Source organism: Schistocerca piceifrons, chromosome 11 (genome assembly GCF_021461385.2).
Source record: "Schistocerca piceifrons isolate TAMUIC-IGC-003096 chromosome 11, iqSchPice1.1, whole genome shotgun sequence".
Lineage (NCBI taxonomy): Eukaryota > Metazoa > Arthropoda > Insecta > Orthoptera > Acrididae > Schistocerca > Schistocerca piceifrons.
Window position 1 is genome coordinate 161,592,499 of NC_060148.1, and position 18,384 is coordinate 161,610,882.

Consider the following 18,384-nt stretch of genomic DNA (forward strand, 5'->3'; position numbering starts at 1 on the left):
TTTCATAAGGTTTTAAAGTGACAAGCATGGGGAGGTGCTTAATTCAAGCCAGGCTTCACAAACTCCTCACTAGGGTACGAACTAATCCAGAAGGTACGTTGAGGAAGGAGGATGGGGAAAATATAAAAACAGCATGTGAGACACTGGAACTGCTCCTCAAAATTCATTTTCTTCAATATGCTCTGGCGGATAACATAGGCCAGAATGCGACCCCTGAAAGACAATGGTTCTCAGCCACTCAAAGAGAGGACTGCGACCTGCCAAGGCGTGTGTCGATTTCAGTAAAATCCAATGGGCAGTGGGAACATTCTAACTGGTCCAGTCACCTGGCCACGATGGAATCTTTCCAGCTCTCTTGAAACAAGCAGGAGAGAATCTTGTAAGAGCGCTGTGCAGGTTATTCAGGGTTAGCCTAGCAGCGGGAGTCATTCCCAATGCCTGGAGGGCAGTGACAGTTGTCTTTATTCTAAAGCCAGGGAATACTGATCATAACAGGCCCAAGGATATGAGATCAATCAGTCTGGTTAATGTACATGTTGGGGAGAGGAGGCTAACTATGGCTTATCTATATTCAAACCAACACACACATCAACCAGGTAAATCACCAGAGAAAGCTTTCTGTCAATTTGTTGTGAGGGTGGAGAAAGTCCTTTGCCTTCAAGAAAGAGCCCACTCCATCTTCCTGGACATTGAGGGAACTTTTTGTAAGACAACCGTTGATTCCATGATTAGGGCAGCAAAGATGCATGACCTAGTGACCACTATATGTAGGTGGACTAAGGCCATGCTTAGTAGGAAGAGGGTAGAAGCCACCGTGATGAATGAAAAGATGGTAATTAACACCACTAGAGATTCTCCACAAGGAGGAGTTTTGCCCACTTCATTGTGGAATCTAGTGGTGAACAAACTCATTGAGAAACTAGATTCCAGGCAATGATTTTGTGAAGGATACACAGATGACCTTGTCATAGTAATACTTGGCAAATTTACTGACACAGTTCGGAATATGGCACAAGGTGCACTGGACATTGTGCAAGACCAGTGCATTAAATAGAACCTAAGGGTTAATCCTATGAAGACTGTTGTGGTATCAATCATGAAGAAGCATATCCAACACCGAAGTTGGAATCTAAAGCTTTTCGATGAAACTCAATCTGTGAAGGGGATAGTGAAAAATCTAGGGGGTACCCTTAGATGAGGAACTAATATGGACCCCTCACATTAAGAGTATCTGCTCCAGGGCGAAAGGTACTCTAGTGAGTACCAGAAGGACTTTTGGCAAAAAACTATGGCCTAAGACCCTGAGGTATGCACTGGATATACAGCACAGTGGTTAGACTTAGGATCTCCTATAAGGCCGTGGTGTCCTGGAAGAAGGTAGAACAGCAGGTTGCAGCTAAGAAGCTTGCTAAGGTGCTGAGCCTGTCCTGCTTCATCACAAGAGGCAGAATTAGTAGCACACCAACCACTGGGGTGGAAGCCATGCTGGACATGCCTCCACTAAACCTTTGGGAAGCAGCTGGTGCATACAGACTCAAAACTGGTAAAAACTGGATCTCATTGAGATATCCAGACCCACACACTAATATAGTGAGTGAGGCAAATATAGGAATGGCTGGGGAACTGCCGGCCGACTATACAATAACTCCCAACTGCTTCAACAAGCTTTACAATATAATAATTTGAAGTTGGGAACAGTAAGAAAAAACAGTTTGACACTATACTGGGGACATTGTCTGGTTCACTGATTGGTCGAAATCAGACCAAGGTGCTGGGGCCGTGGTATATGGAATTCAGTGAAGACTGGAGGGCATCATCTCTCTAGGACAACTGGCCTCGGTATTCCAAGCTGAAATTACTGCAATCAGGGTGTGTGTGTGTGTGTGTGTGTGTGTGTGTGTGTGTGTGTGTGTGTGGAGGATAAAATACATAGGTGCTAGAAGGATCGTAGCATCTACATCTATTCAGACAGCCAGACAGATCTTAAATCATTAGCATCTCCTGTAACAAGATCTAAAATTATTGCAGAATGTCACAGGGCTCTGGTGGAGCTAGGGGGAAGCGATTGGGTAAAACCAATGTTGATCCTTGGCCACTCAGGGATCAGTGGCAATGAACAAGCTGATTAATTGGGGGCAGAGACTCCATTCATTGGACCGGAACCTGTCCTGACAATCACCAAGGCTATGATCAAACTAGAACTACAGAACTGGCTTAGAAGACAGCACATAGAATACTGGTCCAAGGTCGATAAGCAAAAACATGGCAAGTTAATGATGCCAAAGCCGTGTTTTGAAAGAAGCTCTGTAATCCTGGGCTTTAATAGCCAAGAGATTAAACTCACACCCAAAGGTGTAATGGAGGCATGTCCAGCACGGCTTCAATCCCAGCAGTTGGCGTGCTACTAATTCTGCCTGTTATAGCGAAGCAGTCCAGTCTCTGCACCTTAGCAAGCTTCTTAGCTGCAACCTGCTGTTCTACCTTCTCCCACGACACTATGGCTCCATAGGAGATTCTAAGTCTAACCACCGTACTGCACAACCAGTGCATACCTCAGGGTCCTTCTGGTATTCACTAGAGTACCTTTCGCCCTGGAGCAGATGCTCTTAACCCCTAATCACAGTCTTGAGTACTTCTCACGCAACTACAGTCATGCAGTCCCGTGGACTGCATTCAGAAGGTGGGAAAAATAAGTAAAAATCACCAATCTAGTGCTACTTTTTGAATTTAGTACTACATACTTATTCTTCAATTATACATAAATGGTAAATTATGAACAAAATATTGTTTCGGTGCTGTGAAAAAGACTTATTCATATTGCACTCTAAATTCTCATTGAAATTTACAGTAATGGACAAATATCCAAATATCTAAGTGTAGTTCTTTACTTGGAACTTGGTTGTTGCAGGTTAATTTTGATCAAGTACCACCGGTGTTAAATTTAATGAGTATTCTTGACAGCAAATGAAACAGAAAAAATCTGCACTACTGAAAGCGGCCACATTACACACCACCTTACATGCACTGCGGACACACCTTACAAGAGCATTCCAAACAAATTGGGAACTTGCACTTGCGACACAAGTAACATGTCTTTCTCTTCTTTTTTGGTGGACAAATGCGACATGGCTTCCTTCCATCCCTAGGTAGTTTGTCCTCCTTTTCCAGCTCTTCATGGAGATGTACTTCAGTTCCTAGAACTCTAACGATAGAAAACCTCAATTCTCATGGGAGGCATTTATTCACTATCCTTTCATGCAGTGAATGTTTGATTAGTTCTTTCTCTAGGGCTTTCATGAAGTTCATCCTGGTAAGCACAGTTCTTTCCTTGAATGACTGATGAACAATATATGCACTGACAACACTTATGTCAAGAATATGGAAAACCATGGCCATGGTCCCACGTTGTGTGCAGCAACTTTAACAATATTTGACACACTTTTCGTCTACAGTATCAACAGCACCCTTTGTGTTGTTATAGTGGGCTATTATTAAAGGTTTTTTTTTACTTTCCACGTCATCTTCTATGGAGTGATGCATTATTGATATAAGAATTACTGCTCTTCCTTTCTTAGGTACATGCAAAATGAGCGTGATGTGTTTGGTAAATCCATACAGCGTTGTTCCAACTTCACACCTACAGGAAGGCAAGAAAGATGCAGGAATTTCCTTTCGGTTCTTCTGCAATGTTCCCATTGTGGTCAAATCATTTTTCTGTAGCACATCTGCAAGTTCGATTGACACATACCGGTTATCAGCAGTGTTGTTTCGGTTAGCATGTGCTATTGGCTTGCACAATCTGAGGACAGCCTGAGTGATAATGGCATCTTTCTTCTCATCTGGGGAAGGTCCTACTCCATCAGTACCTTTTCCACAGTAGAGATAGGTGTTGAAGATGTAGTTAGTCCTGGAGTCAGCTAGGCATTGAAGCTTCAGGCCATACTTCGCCGGTTTAGATGGAATATACATTTTGAATTTACAGTGTCCTCTGAAACCGATTAGCATTTCATCAACTGTAGCATTAACCCCAAAAATATAGGATCGCTGCAAATTTTCGTTGAATTTATGTAGAATGTTTGTTATAGCAGCTGCTGGATCAGAAACCTTACGTAACTCCATGTCATCAGGGTTGTCAAATCTCAAACAGGTGAGAATTACAGCAAATAATGCTGAAGATATAGTGATACGGAAAATAGCATGGACAGTCCCATCATTACAAAAGAGAGAACATATGTCTTAGTTAATCAATTTGAATACTGAAGTGTATATAAGAAGGTCGATGAAACTCTTCATTTCAGACATTGTACAAGGTCTGATTTCTGTTCTCTTCCTGTAGAAATTGGTCACAATGGAACTGAATAAGTTCTCTACACTTTAATTACAATCCAAAGTTATATACAAAGTCCTTGTGGACACTAAGTACAATCCGTTCTTGTAAATTTATTTGCACTCTCAAATTTTCCTCTGCCTCTCTTTTTCTTGTCTTTTATGAAATATTAATAAATACAGTACACTAATACACTGGACATTATTTCAGTTTATTTGCAGTGTAATATAAAAATCGAAAATAAAAAGATTAAAAGATCAAACAATGGAAAATCCAGGACAGAATGGAACAATATGGTGAAAAGAGCAGTTGCTGTGCATCATATAGCAGAGATGCTGAGTCGCATATAGGAGAAACAAAAAGACTGTCACAAATATAGCTTTCAACCAGTGAGGCCTTTATCAAAATTATAGACAACAAACACACACATACACACTTGTACCAACATAACTCCTACACACATGACTGGAGTCTCAGCCAACTGAGGCCACACTGCAAGCAGCAGCATCTGTGCATCATGAAGTGAGCGGCAGCTGGGTGGGGGGTAAGGAGGAGGCTGGGGTAGTGAGGGAGAGGGATAGTAGCATAGTGGTGGCAGACAGTGATGTGCTGTTGGGTAGCATACAGCACTGAGGTGGAAAGAGGGTAAGGCAGCACACTATCTGATCAAAAGTATAGACACATCCCCGAAAACATACATTTTTCATATTAGGTGGATTGTGGTGCCATCTACTGCCACGGTCTCCATATCAGCAACTTCAGTAAACATTATACATCATCAGAGAGCAGAATGGGGCACTCTGCAGAACTCACAGACTTTGAACGTGGCCAGACGATTGGGTGTCACTTGTGTCATACGTCTGTACACAAGATTCAAAACTCCTAAACATCGCTAGTGCCACTGTTTCCAATGTGATAGTGAAGTGGAAATGTGAAGGGACACTTACAGCACAAAAGTGTACAGGCCAACATCATCTGTTGACTGGCAGATACCTCCAATAGAAGAAGAGATTTGTAATGTATAATAGGCAGACACCTATCCATATAATCACACAGGAGTACCAAACTGCATCAGGATCCACTGTAAGTACTGTGATAATTAGGCAGGAGGTGAGAAAACTTGGATTGCATGGTCAAGCGGCTGCTCATAAGCCACACATCACACCAGTAAATACCAAACAATGCCTCGCTTGATGTAAGGAGTGTAAACATTCAATGACTGAACAGTGGAAAAACATTTTCTGGAGTAACAAATCACAGTACACAATGTGGCAATCTGATGGCAGGGTGTGGGTATGGTGAATACCCAGTGAACATAATCTGATAGAACGTGTAGTGCCAACAGTAAAATTCGGAGGCAGTGGTGATATGGCGTGGTCGTGTATTTTATGGAGGGGGCTTGAAGCCCATGTTGTTTTGCATGGTACTATCGCAGACCAGGCGTACAGTGATGTTTTAAGCACCTTCTTACTTCCCACTGTTTAAGAGCAATTTGGCCAGAATACCATGGGTATTCTGCCATCCACCAAACCTACAGAATATATTCATCCATCCCCGTGGTATTCCACCATCCGCCAAACCTACACAATTTACTCATCCATCCCTACACAACCCCTTCTTCTAACCCCTTAACCTCATGGCTCATACCCCTGTAATAGACATAGATGTAAGACCTGTCCTATGCATCCTCCCACCACCACCTACCTCCAATCCAGTCACAAATATCACCTATCCCATCAAAGGCAGGGCTACCTGTGAAACAAGTCAAGCAGTCTACAAGCTAAGGTGCAACCACTGTCTTGTATTCTATGCGGGCATGACAACCAGCAAGCTGTCTGTCCACATGAATGACCACCGAATAAACTGTGGCCAACAAACAAATGGGCCACCCTGTTCCTGAGCGTGCTGCCAAACAGGACATACTTTATTTCAATGACTGCTTCACAGCCTGTGCCAGTTTTTCTGAATTGCGCAGGTGGGAACTTTCCCTGTAATATCTCCTATGTTCCCATAACATCCTGGCCTCTACGTTAGTAAGTCATTGTCCTCTCCCATCCAGTCCATTCTCTGATCCCATTCCAGCATTACACGACCCTCATTTCTCTATCACACCATCATTTTACATTTCCTCTTTTCTGCATTCCCCTCCCCATCTCTCAACTGCCCTTCGTCTAACCTCCCAACTGCACATGGCTGCCCTACCCTCTTTCCACCTCAATCCTGTGTGCTCCCCAAGAGGATGTCACCCTCTACCTCTGCCACCCCTACCCCACTATTTCTCCCCATCCCCGCACCAACCTCCTCCTCACCCCCACCTAGTCACCATTCCCATCATGCACTGGTGCTGCTACTCACAGTGTGGCCTCAGTTGCCTGACACTGCAGTCATGTGTGTGCGAGTTGCATTTGCACAAGTATATATGTGTATGATTGTCATTTAATTTTGAGAAAGGTCTTACTGGATGAAAGCTATATTTGTGACAGGCTTTTTGTTGTTCCTATCTGTGACTCAGCATCTCTGCTATATGGTGAGTAGCAACTTTCACAATATTGTTAGAAGATTAAAAGAATCATCCACATAGGGCTTGACCTAACAACCTTCAGACTACATGAATGTTGGTTGTCTACCATTTTCGACATGTCCGAAACAACAGACATGACACAGAATCTGCACCTCTTATAAATCATATGTAAATTAAAGGTGGAGAGGGAATAAAGGGAAGGAAAGGGAATCTATCACAGCTATCGGCTGCATTGGGACATTACGGAGTGAACATGTGTACCTGGATCTCCTGCTTACTAGGCAGGTTCAATAACCACTGCACCATCCAGGACATAACTGCATGGACTATCTTGGCTTGCCCCTCAGCTGATCCACACTCCCATCGAGCACCACCTACCCACAGCTCCTGTCCATGTCCAAAAGAGCAGACACCACACTTTCATATAATTTTATAGGCCTAGCTAGGCAATGAATCCAGCTACTTCAATGTGGATGCACAAGTATGTCCTACCTCCTGTGGGAATCTCAGATGAGTAAATATGGAGGAAATGGACAGGGGCTGAGGATAGGTGGCACTCGATGGGAGTGTGGATCGGCTGTGAGGTGAGCCAAGATAGTCCGTGCAGTTGTGGTAACACTGTGTCCCAGATGGTGCAGTGTTTATCACATCTGCCCTGTAAGTAGGAGATCCCATGTTCGAATCACAGTCTGGTACATACTTTCACTTGTCATCACCGATTCTGCATAATGTCCCAACGTAGCTGACAGCAGTTATCGCTCCCCTTTCCTTTCATTTCCACCCCCCTTGACCTTCATTTACATATAACCTTCAGATTATTGTTTTGTATTCTTTTCACTGTGCCAACCACTCCCTATAAACTATACTAATATAAATGGCCCATGCCTTACCCGACCTGTACCAAAATACTATTCCTTCTACATCCTTGGGCATCTGGAGTTCCCACTTCTGTCATTCTCATTTCTGGCCAAGCCCTGCATGTATCTTAAATTTGTGTGAAATCAGAGATGAAGAAGTACATTTACTTCTCAGTCATGTTGTCCTCTAATCTGCCAAGTAGGGGAGTTGAGACTTTCTTTCGTTTCAAAGACGTCTGAACATTTTCCAATACAAACTACAATGGTGAGTACATAAGTTCAGAACTTGGGTTTATGGTTCCAAAAAGCAAGGAGCCCTATTTCCCTGCAGAAATCATGTACAATAAAACTACCCTTTCATCTGTAATCTATTTGACATTCCCATGCCTCACAACTAACAATGGATTAGCAGTATGAATTTTGTGTTTCCCCAAGTATCCACCTGCTGTATAAAAAATGCAGCACCTAAAGCTGAATGTGTTTTTCCTTGTGAATACTACACCCTCCTCCTCTGGAATTTGAGGTTCTACTAAGTGCACACAGAAACTAGACAAGAGATATATCCCGAGAAAAGAAAGACTTAAAAGACCTTAAGACATAGCAGTAGCTTACCTCCTCCATCTTAACTCCCACAGGATCATATTCGGGATTGCTGAACATCTGTAACAAAGAAATAATGTAAGAGATTCATTACTATCGCTCAACATGCAGTACATGCACATGCTAAATTCACAACATTAGGAATCTCTCATATGAATTATTGTATAAAGGGCTTTTCTTTAAGAGGATGAGGAGAATACACTAATGGCATGCACCAGATTAAAACATGACTCAAGATCACACACTTCTCTTAAAGTATAAGCTCAGTGTTTTTATTTATTCATTCATTCATCCATTCATGAGGAAAAAACTATTTAGCATGTAACATATATGAAATAAACAAAATATTCTCAGAATTTAATAAGAATGTGATTATTCCAGGTCCAAAGAAAGCAGGAGCTGACATGTGAATATCCTGAACCATCAGTTTAAGAAGTCGTTATTGCAAAATACTGTCATGAATGATTTACACACAAATGAAGTGACTGACAGAAGCCAACTTTGGCAACATTAATTTTGGTTTCTGGAGAAATGTAGGAACGCATGAAGAAATACTGACCTCACAACTTAACTCAGCAGGTAAGAAAGGCTAGCCCCTGTTTATAGGGCATTTAGATGTATGGTGAGCTTTTGACAATGCTGACTGGAACACACTCTTTGAAATTTTGAAGGTAGCAGAGAAAAAACACAGGGAACAAAACTTATTTGCAACTTGTTCAGAGACCATTTTGGTATTCTAAACGTTAAAGGATGTGAAAGGAAGACAGTAGTTGAGAAGTAAGTGTGATCAAGTTGTAGCCTATCCCCATGTTTTTATACCTGAACATTGAGCAAGCAGTAAAAGAAACCAAGGAAAAATTTAGTTCGTGAATTAAAGTTCAGGGAGAAGAAATAAAATCTACAGTTTGTCGATTTTATTTATTTATTTATTTATTTATTTATTTATTTACACATCACGTTCCATAGGAGCAAATCTCCAAGGTCATGGAACATGTCATTACATGAAATTACAACATACACATAATAACAGAGGCATACTGACAATCCTCCTTTCCACGAACAATATGAGACTGGAATAGAAGGGAGAACTGATAGAGGTACTCAAGGTACCCTCCGCCACACACCGTCAGGTGGCTTGCGGAGTATGGATGTAGATGCAGATGTTAGAAACCCAAGAAAAAAAGTCAGTCCATTAGTTTAAGTAAACACAATCAACAATACAATAGGAATCAGCTTACTTTTTCAAGGAACTCCTCAACAGAATAGAAGGAGTGACCCATGAGGAAACTCCAGTTTTGATTTGAAAGTGGGTGGATTACTGCTACGATTTTTGAACTTGACTGGTAACTTATTGAAAACGGATGCAGCAGTATACTGCACACGTTTCTCCACATGAGTGAAGGAAGTCTGATCCAAATGCAGATTTCATTTCTGCTGAGTATTAACTGAGTGAAAGTTGTCTATTCTTGCAAATAAGCTAATACTGCTAACAAGAAATGATAGTACGGTCAATGTCAAAATACCCTGACTCACGAACAGGGGTCGACAAGAGGTTTGTGAACTTAGACCACTTATTGCCCAAACTGCCTGTTTCTAAGCCAAAAATACACTTATAGAATGGGAAGCGTTACCCCAAAATATAATCCCATATGACATAAGCAAATGAAAATAAGCAAAGAACACTAATTTTCGTGTTGAACAATCACTTACTTCAGATACCTTTCAAATAGTAAAGATGGCAGCATTAAGTCTTTGAACAAGATCCTGAACGTGGGCTTTCCACAACAGTTTATTATCTATCTGAACACCTATAAATTTGAACTTTCAGGTTGGTTGGTTGGGTTAAAGATTAAAGGGACCAAACTACAAAGGTCATCGGTCCCTTATTTCATAAAAACACAGAGCACAGGGGAACTATCCACCAGTCAAGCGAAGCACTAAAAGAAAAACTCCAGGGGAAGAAAAGCCCCATGGTCCATTGTAAGACAACATGGAAAACAGAGCACAGCAACAAAAACAACATAGAGAACAAAGGCAGATGGAATTAAAACTGCACAGCAGAGAACTGTGGCTGGCTGATCACGAAAATAATAGGATGAGCCAGCCACTCTGCAACACGTTAAAACCTCCAGCCTAAACGTTTAGGGCGGAGTCGAATCACAACACAAAACTAAGTAAAAGAGAGAGCTCAAAAGAGGGTGATGTTAAAAAAAAAATTTAAATGGACCTATAAAAGCCGCTTGCGCGAATAAAACTTAAAACCCGATCGGCCATAGAGACATTGTCACCTAAGAGAGATGATAAAGCACCCTGGAGATTAAAAGTTCGCCTGAGGGCGGTTAAAAGAGGACAGTCCAACAATATATGGGCCACCGTCATAAGCACACCACAGCGACAATGAGGGGGGTCCTCTCGACGCAGCAGATGACCATGCGTCAGCCAAGAGTGACCAATGCGGAGCCTACAGAGAACCACAGAGTCCCTCCGAGAGGCCCGCATGGAGGAACCCCACACAGTCGTTGTCTCCTTTACACGCCGCAGCTTGTTGGGCACAGACAGGGTGCGCCATTCGTCGGCCCACATCCCAAAGACCCGACGGCGTAACACCGATCGGAGATCAGTGGCCGGGAGGCCGATCTCCAACGGCAGTTTGCGGGTGGCTTCTTTAGCTAACTTGTCGGCGTGTTCGTTGCCCGCTATCCCAACGTGTCCCGGGGTCCATATGAACACCACTGAACGGCCACGTTGTGCAAGAGCATGAACGGACTCCTGGATGGCAACAACAATGGGATGGCGTGGGTAGCACTGGTCAAGAGCCTGGAGACTACTGAGAGAGTCACTGCAAATGACAAAAGACTCGCCAGTGCTGGTACGAACACGCTCAAGGGCACGAAAAATAGCTGTTAGCTCTGCAGTGTAAACACTGCAGCCGTCCGGCAAGGAGCGTTGGTCGACATAGTCCGCATGAACATAAGCGTACCCCACACGGCCATCAACCATCGAGCCATCGGTATAGATAACCTCCGAGTCACGGGATTCGTCGAGGAGAGCAAGAAATTGGCGGCGCAAGACTGCAGGAGGAACTGAATCCTTTTGCCATTGGGAGAGGTCCAGCTGAAGCTGCGGCCGACGGATACACCAAGGTGGTGTATGTGGGCGGACCTGAAAAGCAGATGGAAGAGGCAAAGACTCGAGTTCACTAAGCAGGGACTGAACACGGATCCCAATTGCATGGCCTGATCGCGGCCGCCGGCGTGGAAGATGGACTGCCGCATCGGTGAAAAGGAGACGGTAGTTAGGGTGACGGGGAGAACAACGGACGTGGGCAGCATAGTTGGCTAAGAGTTGTTGACGCCGAATGTAGAGCGGAGGAACCCCAGCCTCAGCAAGTAGGCTATTAACAGGACTGGTGCGGAATGCTCCTGTCGCCTGTCGAACCCCACAGTGGTGAATGGGGTCCAGCAGTTGCAACGCTGAGTGCGACGCTGAGCCATACGCCACACTCCCATAATCCAGCCGGGACAGCACAAGGGCTTTGTAGAGCTGCAGCAGCGTGTTACGGTCGGCACCCCAAGTTGTGTTGCTGAGGCAGCGGAGGGCATTCAGATGCTGCCAGCACTGACGCTTGAGCTCACGAATATGTGGAAGCCAAGTAAGCCGGGCATCGAACAGCAATCCCAGAAAACGGTAAGTGTCAACAACCCTGAGCTTAGCATCCTGAAGATAAAGCTCAGGGTGGGGATGGACAGTGCGACGCCGACAAAAGTGCATAACACAAGTCTTCGCAGGAGAAAACTGAAACCCATGGGCTAGGGCCCACGCCTGTGCCTTGCGTATGGCTCCCTGCAACCGACGTTCTGCAACGCCAATGGTGGAGGAGCTGAAAAAGATGCAGAAATCGTCAGCATATAACGTGGGCGAGACAGAGGACCCTACTGCTGCTGCAAGGCCATTAATGGCCACAAGGAAAAGGGGCACGCTCAATACAGAGCCCTGTGGAACGCCGTTCTCCTGGATATGAAGGGAACTATGGGATGTGCCAATTAAAACGCGGAATGTCCGAACAGATAAAAAATTCTGAATAAAAATGGGGAGAGAGCCCCGGAGACCCCACCCGTGCAACGTGGCGAGAATATGGTGGCGCCACGTCGTGTCATATGCTCTGGAGAGGTCAAAAAAGACGGAGACGAGGTGTTGGCGCCTGGAAAAAGCAGTGCGGATTGCAGACTCAAGGAGGACCAAAGTATCGGCGGTGGAACGGCCCTGACGGAAGCCGCTCTGGCATGGAGCCAGGAGACCCCGAGACTCGAGCAGCCAACACAGCCGTCGACTCACCATGCGTTCCAGCAGCTTGCACAGAGTATTGGTTAAGCTTATGGGCCGATAACTATCCACAGTAAGCGGGTCCTTACCAGGCTTCAGCACTGGAATGATGGTACTTTCTCGCCATTGCGACGGAAAGACACCATCACCCCATAGGCGGTTGAAGATGGCAAGAACACATCGCTGACAGTCCGGGGACAGGTGTTTTAGCATCTGATTGTGGACGCCATCTGGCCCAGAGGCTGTATCGGGGCACTGTGCCAGGGCGCTCTGGAGTTCCCACAAACTAAATGGGGCGTTATACGCCTCAGGGTGGCGAGAAGCGAAAGAAAGCCGTTTGCCTTCCTCCCGGCGTTTGAGCGCGCGAAACGGAGGCGGGTAATTCCCCGACGCAGAGGCCCGGACATAGTGCTGAGCGAAATGCTCGGCGATTGCATCGGCATCGGTGGATACTGCCCCGTTGATGGTAAGCCCTGGGACACCTGTAGAGTACTGCAATCCAAAGATGCGCCGAATCTTCAGCCACACCTGGGAGGGGGAAGTACGGGAACCAATCTTGGAAACGTACCTCTCCCAACACTCCTGTTTCCGCCGTTTGATAAGCCTCCGTACCTGAGCACGGAGACGTTTGAATAAAATGAGGTTCTCCAAAGACGGGTGCCGCTTATGTCGCTGAAGAGCCCGCCGACGTTCTTTAATGGCGGCAGCGACCTCTGGAGACCACCAAGGCACCGACTTTCGCCGGGGGCACCCGAACGAACGAGGAATGGTACGTTCCGCAGCGGAAACAATCGCTGCAGTCAGTGTCTCAACCGCCACATCGATGGTACCATGGGGGAGAGAGTCAACAGTGGCAGCAGAGCAGAACGTGTCCCAGTTCGCCTTGCTAAATGCCCATCTAGGCGAGCGCGCAAAGGAGTGACGCTGTGGTAGTGAAAGGAAGATCGGAAAATGGTCACTACCACACAAGTCCTCATGGACTCTCCAGTGGACCGATGGTACAAGCCCTGGGCTGCACAACGACAGATCGATGGCCGAGAACGTGCCATGCGCCACACTGAAATGTGTGGCGGCGCCAGAGTTTAAGAGGCAGAGGTCGAGTTGGGAGATGAGATTCTCGACCTCCCTGCCTCGGCCAGTAACCTTCGTTCCACCCCACAGGGGATTGTGGGCGTTAAAATCCCCCAGGAGAAGAAAAGGCGTGGGGAGTTGGGCGACAAGCGCAGCCATTTCGGTCAGGGAGACTGTACCACCGGGAGGGAGATAGACACTGCAGACGGTTATGTCCTGGGTAGTCCTTACACGGACAGCCACAGCTTCCAATGATGTTTGAAGGGGCACAGGAGCACTATATACAGAGGTAAGGACATACACGCAGGCTCCACCTGACACACAATTGTAAGTGCTACGGTTGCAGTAATAGCCCCTGTATCCACGAAGAACAGGGGTCCGCATTGCCGGGAACCAGGTTTCTTGGAGGGCAATGCAGAAAGCAGGTGTCAGGCTTAGGAGCTGTCGTAGCTCAGGGAGATGGCTAAAATAACCGCCACAATTCCACTGGAGGATTGTACAAAGCATGTCCGGTAGGGGCATGCAGGCACTGAAAAGGCAAATTACTTGGCAGGGTCACATGCTGCCACCGACTGAGCGACGGACGTCACTACGGCCATCGTTTCTGAGGAGACGGCGAGATCCAGGTCATCAGGGGACGCAAAGAGCTCGACCTCGTCCTCAGAGGCTGAGCTGACAGGGAGCGTTGGTGCGGGAACCACTGGGTCCTGATTCTTCTTGGAGAGCTTCCTTTTCTCTCTCTTGTCTTTGGGAGGAGGGTTGTCATGCTGGGAGGGCTTTCCTGACACATCATCAGGAACAGAGGAAGAGCGTGAAGCCCTTCGACCAGCAGCTGGTGGCTTCTTCAGCCACTGGCTAGTGTCTTGTGAGACACTGGGGAAGTCCTTGGAAGGGACGCCCCCAAGGGATCCCTTCCGAACAAGTGAGGCCGGAGGAGGCTGTTGCGTCCCCGGCTGAGCAGCCGGAGGGAGCTGTCGCTTCCCCGGCTGAGGAGCCGGAGAGGGCTGTCGCCGCTCCGGCTGAGAGGTGGGGACCAACGTCCCCGGTTGCTTGGGGCGCACTGCTCCCAAACTCGGTGTTTTGGGAGCAGTGGAAGAGAGAGCGGCCTGTCCCAGCGGTGGGGCAGACGTTACCTGATTTCTCTGTGGGCCAACAGAGAAGGGAGTCTGTGCAGGAGCTGGTGGCGGCAGTGTGACAGTAGCATAACTCCTCAACATAGGTGTGGGGTTGAGCCGTTCTAATTTCTTCTTTGCCTCTTGGTAACTTAAACGGTCCAAGGTCTTAATTTCTTGTATCTTCCGCTCTCGTTGATAGACTGCACAGTCTGGTGAGCAGGGAGAATGATGCTCCCCACAGTTAACGCAGGTGGGAGGCGGAGCACATTGAGCATTAGGATGTGGAGGTCGTCCACAATCACGACACGTGGGGCTGGAAGTGCACCTGGAGGACATGTGTCCGAATTTCCAGCACTGGAAGCATCGCATAGGGGGCGGGACATAGGGCTTGACATCGCACCGGTATATCATGACCTTGACTTTCTCAGGCAAGCAGTCGCCCTCAAAGGCCAGGATGAAAGCACCGGTAGCGACCCTATTATCCTTCGGCCCCCGAAAGACACGACGGACAAAGTGTACACCTCGTCGTGCCAGGTTCTCACGTAGCTCGTCATCAGACTGTAGCAGAAGATCTTTATGAAAAATAATCCCCTGGACCAAATTTAAGGACTTATGGGGAGTGACAGTGACGGGGATGTCACCGAGCTTCTCACAGGCGAGTAATGCCTGGGACTGCGCAGATGAAGCTGCTTGTATCAAAATGGCCCCGCTCCTCATTTTGGAAAGAGATGCCACTTCCCCAAACTTATCTTCGAGATTGTGCACGAAGAAAAGAGGCTTAGTCCCCAAAAACGAATCCCCATCAGTTCTGCTGCATACAAGGTATCGTGGCGAATACGGCTCCTGTCTGTCTGCAGCCCTACGTTCCTCCCATGGTGTGGCTAGGGAAGGGAACGACTTCGGGTTATATGTCACAGCGTTAAATTCCACCTTACCACGCTTAGAGACATTGGCGGTCGGACGACCACCAGATTGAGATTTCACCCGCTTCATTGCGGGGCATCCGCCCCGATGCCACCCACTCCGACCAGGGGCTCTCCCCACGGGCGCCACCCAGCCACAGCAAAGGCCACCTGGCAGGATGGCCGTTGCCGGGAGTCCCGATGCCCCAGAGAGACGAGCATCTACTCCTTGGCTTACGTGGGGAGGTGTCAGCTCAGGCATCGGCAGTACGATCCCTGAGTTGTCAGGGGGCTACAACCTAGAGGGTACATGACGACCCCACCACAACGGGCTGGCTACCGTGCTGGATTTTGGGTGCCATGGGTAGTCCATAGTGATCGTAGGTGCTGGTGGTGACGCACTAAGGGCGGTACTTACACAATACATCAGGTGTCTATGCCCAAAATGAGGGATGGAGGGTGCAGGTACGACGCAAAGACGATCAAGAGTGCCAAGGTCGTAGGGCACAGAGGACTGATGGTGCACCACGTAAGGTGTCCTTCCCCAAAAGGCTCGTACTTCTGTGGAATTTGGAAAAATGGAGGTCAAACCCTAATGGGGACCATCACATTAAGGCCAAAACGTTTGAGACTCCTTTTAGTCGCCTCTTACGACAGGCAGGAATACCGCGGGCCTATTCTTACCCCCGAACCCGCAGGGGGCTGAACTTTCAGTTTGATTAATCATAAGCCCATTCTGTGAAATTAAAACATCAGGTTTTGTTGAATTGTGTGTTAAAAATGGTAAAAACTGAGTTTTATTGTGATTTAGCATTAGTTTATTTTCTACAAGCCATGAACTTATGTCAAGAACTGCACTACTTGAAACCAAGCCAATGTTGAACACAACATCCTTTACTACCAAGCTAGTGTCATCAGCAAACAGAAATATTTCAGAGTTACCCACAACACTAGAGGGCATATCATCGTCATCTTGGACAGTTTCCAGCCACTGGCTGGGTCTGTCGGGAACACAAGCATCTCCATCGTGTTCTGTCTTTCCACCATTCCCCCTCTTCCACCTTCGTCCAGTTCCCTCCTCTTCTCATCACACATTCCTTCACTCCCTTCACCCATCTATCTCTCGGTCTTCCTCTGGGCCTCTTCCCCTCCAGTTGCAGATCAAACATCCTCTTTGGAATTCTTCCCTCATCCATTCTCTTCATGTGTCCATACCACTGCAGTCTTGATTTTTCTATCCTGTCCTGTACTGGTTCCTCCTTTAGTCTTTCCCTCACATACACATTTCGCAATCTGTCTCATCTTGTTACACCCAACCTGCTCCTCTGGAACTTCATTTCACTAGCCTGTATTCTACTTTTGTCGCTTTTGTGCATTACCCATGTCTCACTTCCGTATGCCAATATGGGGACAAAGTAGGTTCGGTATATAATTCTCTTGGATTTCTGTGGCACCTCCTTGCTCCAAATAAGCCCCCTAATGCATTTGTAGAACTGCCCTGCTTTTCTGCACCTTTCATTTATTTCCATTGCGTTTCCCCCCTTACTTTTAATCACGCTTCCCAGGTACTTGAAGTTCTCTACCACTTGTAGTTTTTCCCCTCCACAAGTTATATCCACATTTGGCCTATTCTTCTTCCTTGTTGTGACGATTATTTCACTTTTCTTTGCAGAGAAATGCATTCCATATTGTGCTGCCATTGCCTCCCATGCATCTAACTGCTCTTGCACCTCCTTCTCGCAATTTCCCCATAACATCAGGTCATCGGCAAAAAGCACTGCTTTCATTTTATGATCTCCAATTGCATCTAATACTTGCTGTAGGATTTCATCCATAACAATAATAAACAATAAAGGCGAAAGTGCACTTCCCTGTCGCAGCCCATTTTCCAGCTTGAACCATGCAGTACGTTCCCTCCCCACTTTCACACAACTCTCACTTCCCTCATACATTTTTCTGACTTTTCGTGTTATCTCTTCATCTATCCCTTTTGCGTTCAGCACATCCCAGAGCTTGTCCCTACAGATACTGTCATACGCCTTCTCAATATCCAAAAAGGCCATGATTAAGTCCTTCCCGTACTCATAGTGCCTTTCCTGCAGTTGCCTTACCGCAAATATGAGGTCCGTTGTTGATCTTCCCGGTCTGAAACCGTACTGCTCCTCTTGCAGTCTACTTTCAATACTGCTTCTTATTCTCTTCTCCAGGATCTTTTCATAGATTTTTCCACAGTGGCATAGCAGGGTGATTCCTCTGTAGTTCTCACATCTCCTTTTATCCCCTTTCTTGAAGATCGGGACTATAATTCCTTTCTTCCAATCCTCAGGAATTCTGTTCTCCTTCCACACCACCCTCAGCACTCTGTATAGCCACTGGGTTCCTACTTCTCCTGCTGCTCGTATCATATCCACTGTTACTTCGTCCCGACCTGGTGCCTTGCCCCCTTTCATCCTCTTTATGGCTTCTTCCACTTCATTCCAAGTTAGATCATCAATTTCCCCACTATTATAATCGTCTGCTGCCTTAGGCTCTCCATCGCTGTTAGTTACCCGCTTGGCGGCATTCAACAGATCTTCAAAGTACTCCTTCCAAATCTTTTTGAGCTCATGCATTTCCTCCACAACTCTTCCGTTATTATCCATGATCCTCAGGCACTCGCTTCTGTTGT

The 18,384-nt window shown here is 46.5% G+C and overlaps 1 protein-coding gene across 6 annotated transcripts in view; it reads right to left on the minus strand.

Moving 5' to 3' along the window:
• LOC124720058 (zinc finger protein 708-like) overlaps positions 1 to 18,384 on the minus strand; it is a 367,802-nt gene that overhangs the window by 318,200 nt on the left and 31,218 nt on the right. For all 6 annotated transcript variants that reach the window (XM_047245325.1, XM_047245326.1, XM_047245324.1 and 3 more), the window contains one exon: positions 8,318 to 8,365. In XM_047245325.1, coding sequence (XP_047101281.1) covers positions 8,318 to 8,365 — 48 coding nt within the window. The remainder of the gene's footprint in view (positions 1 to 8,317; positions 8,366 to 18,384) is intronic.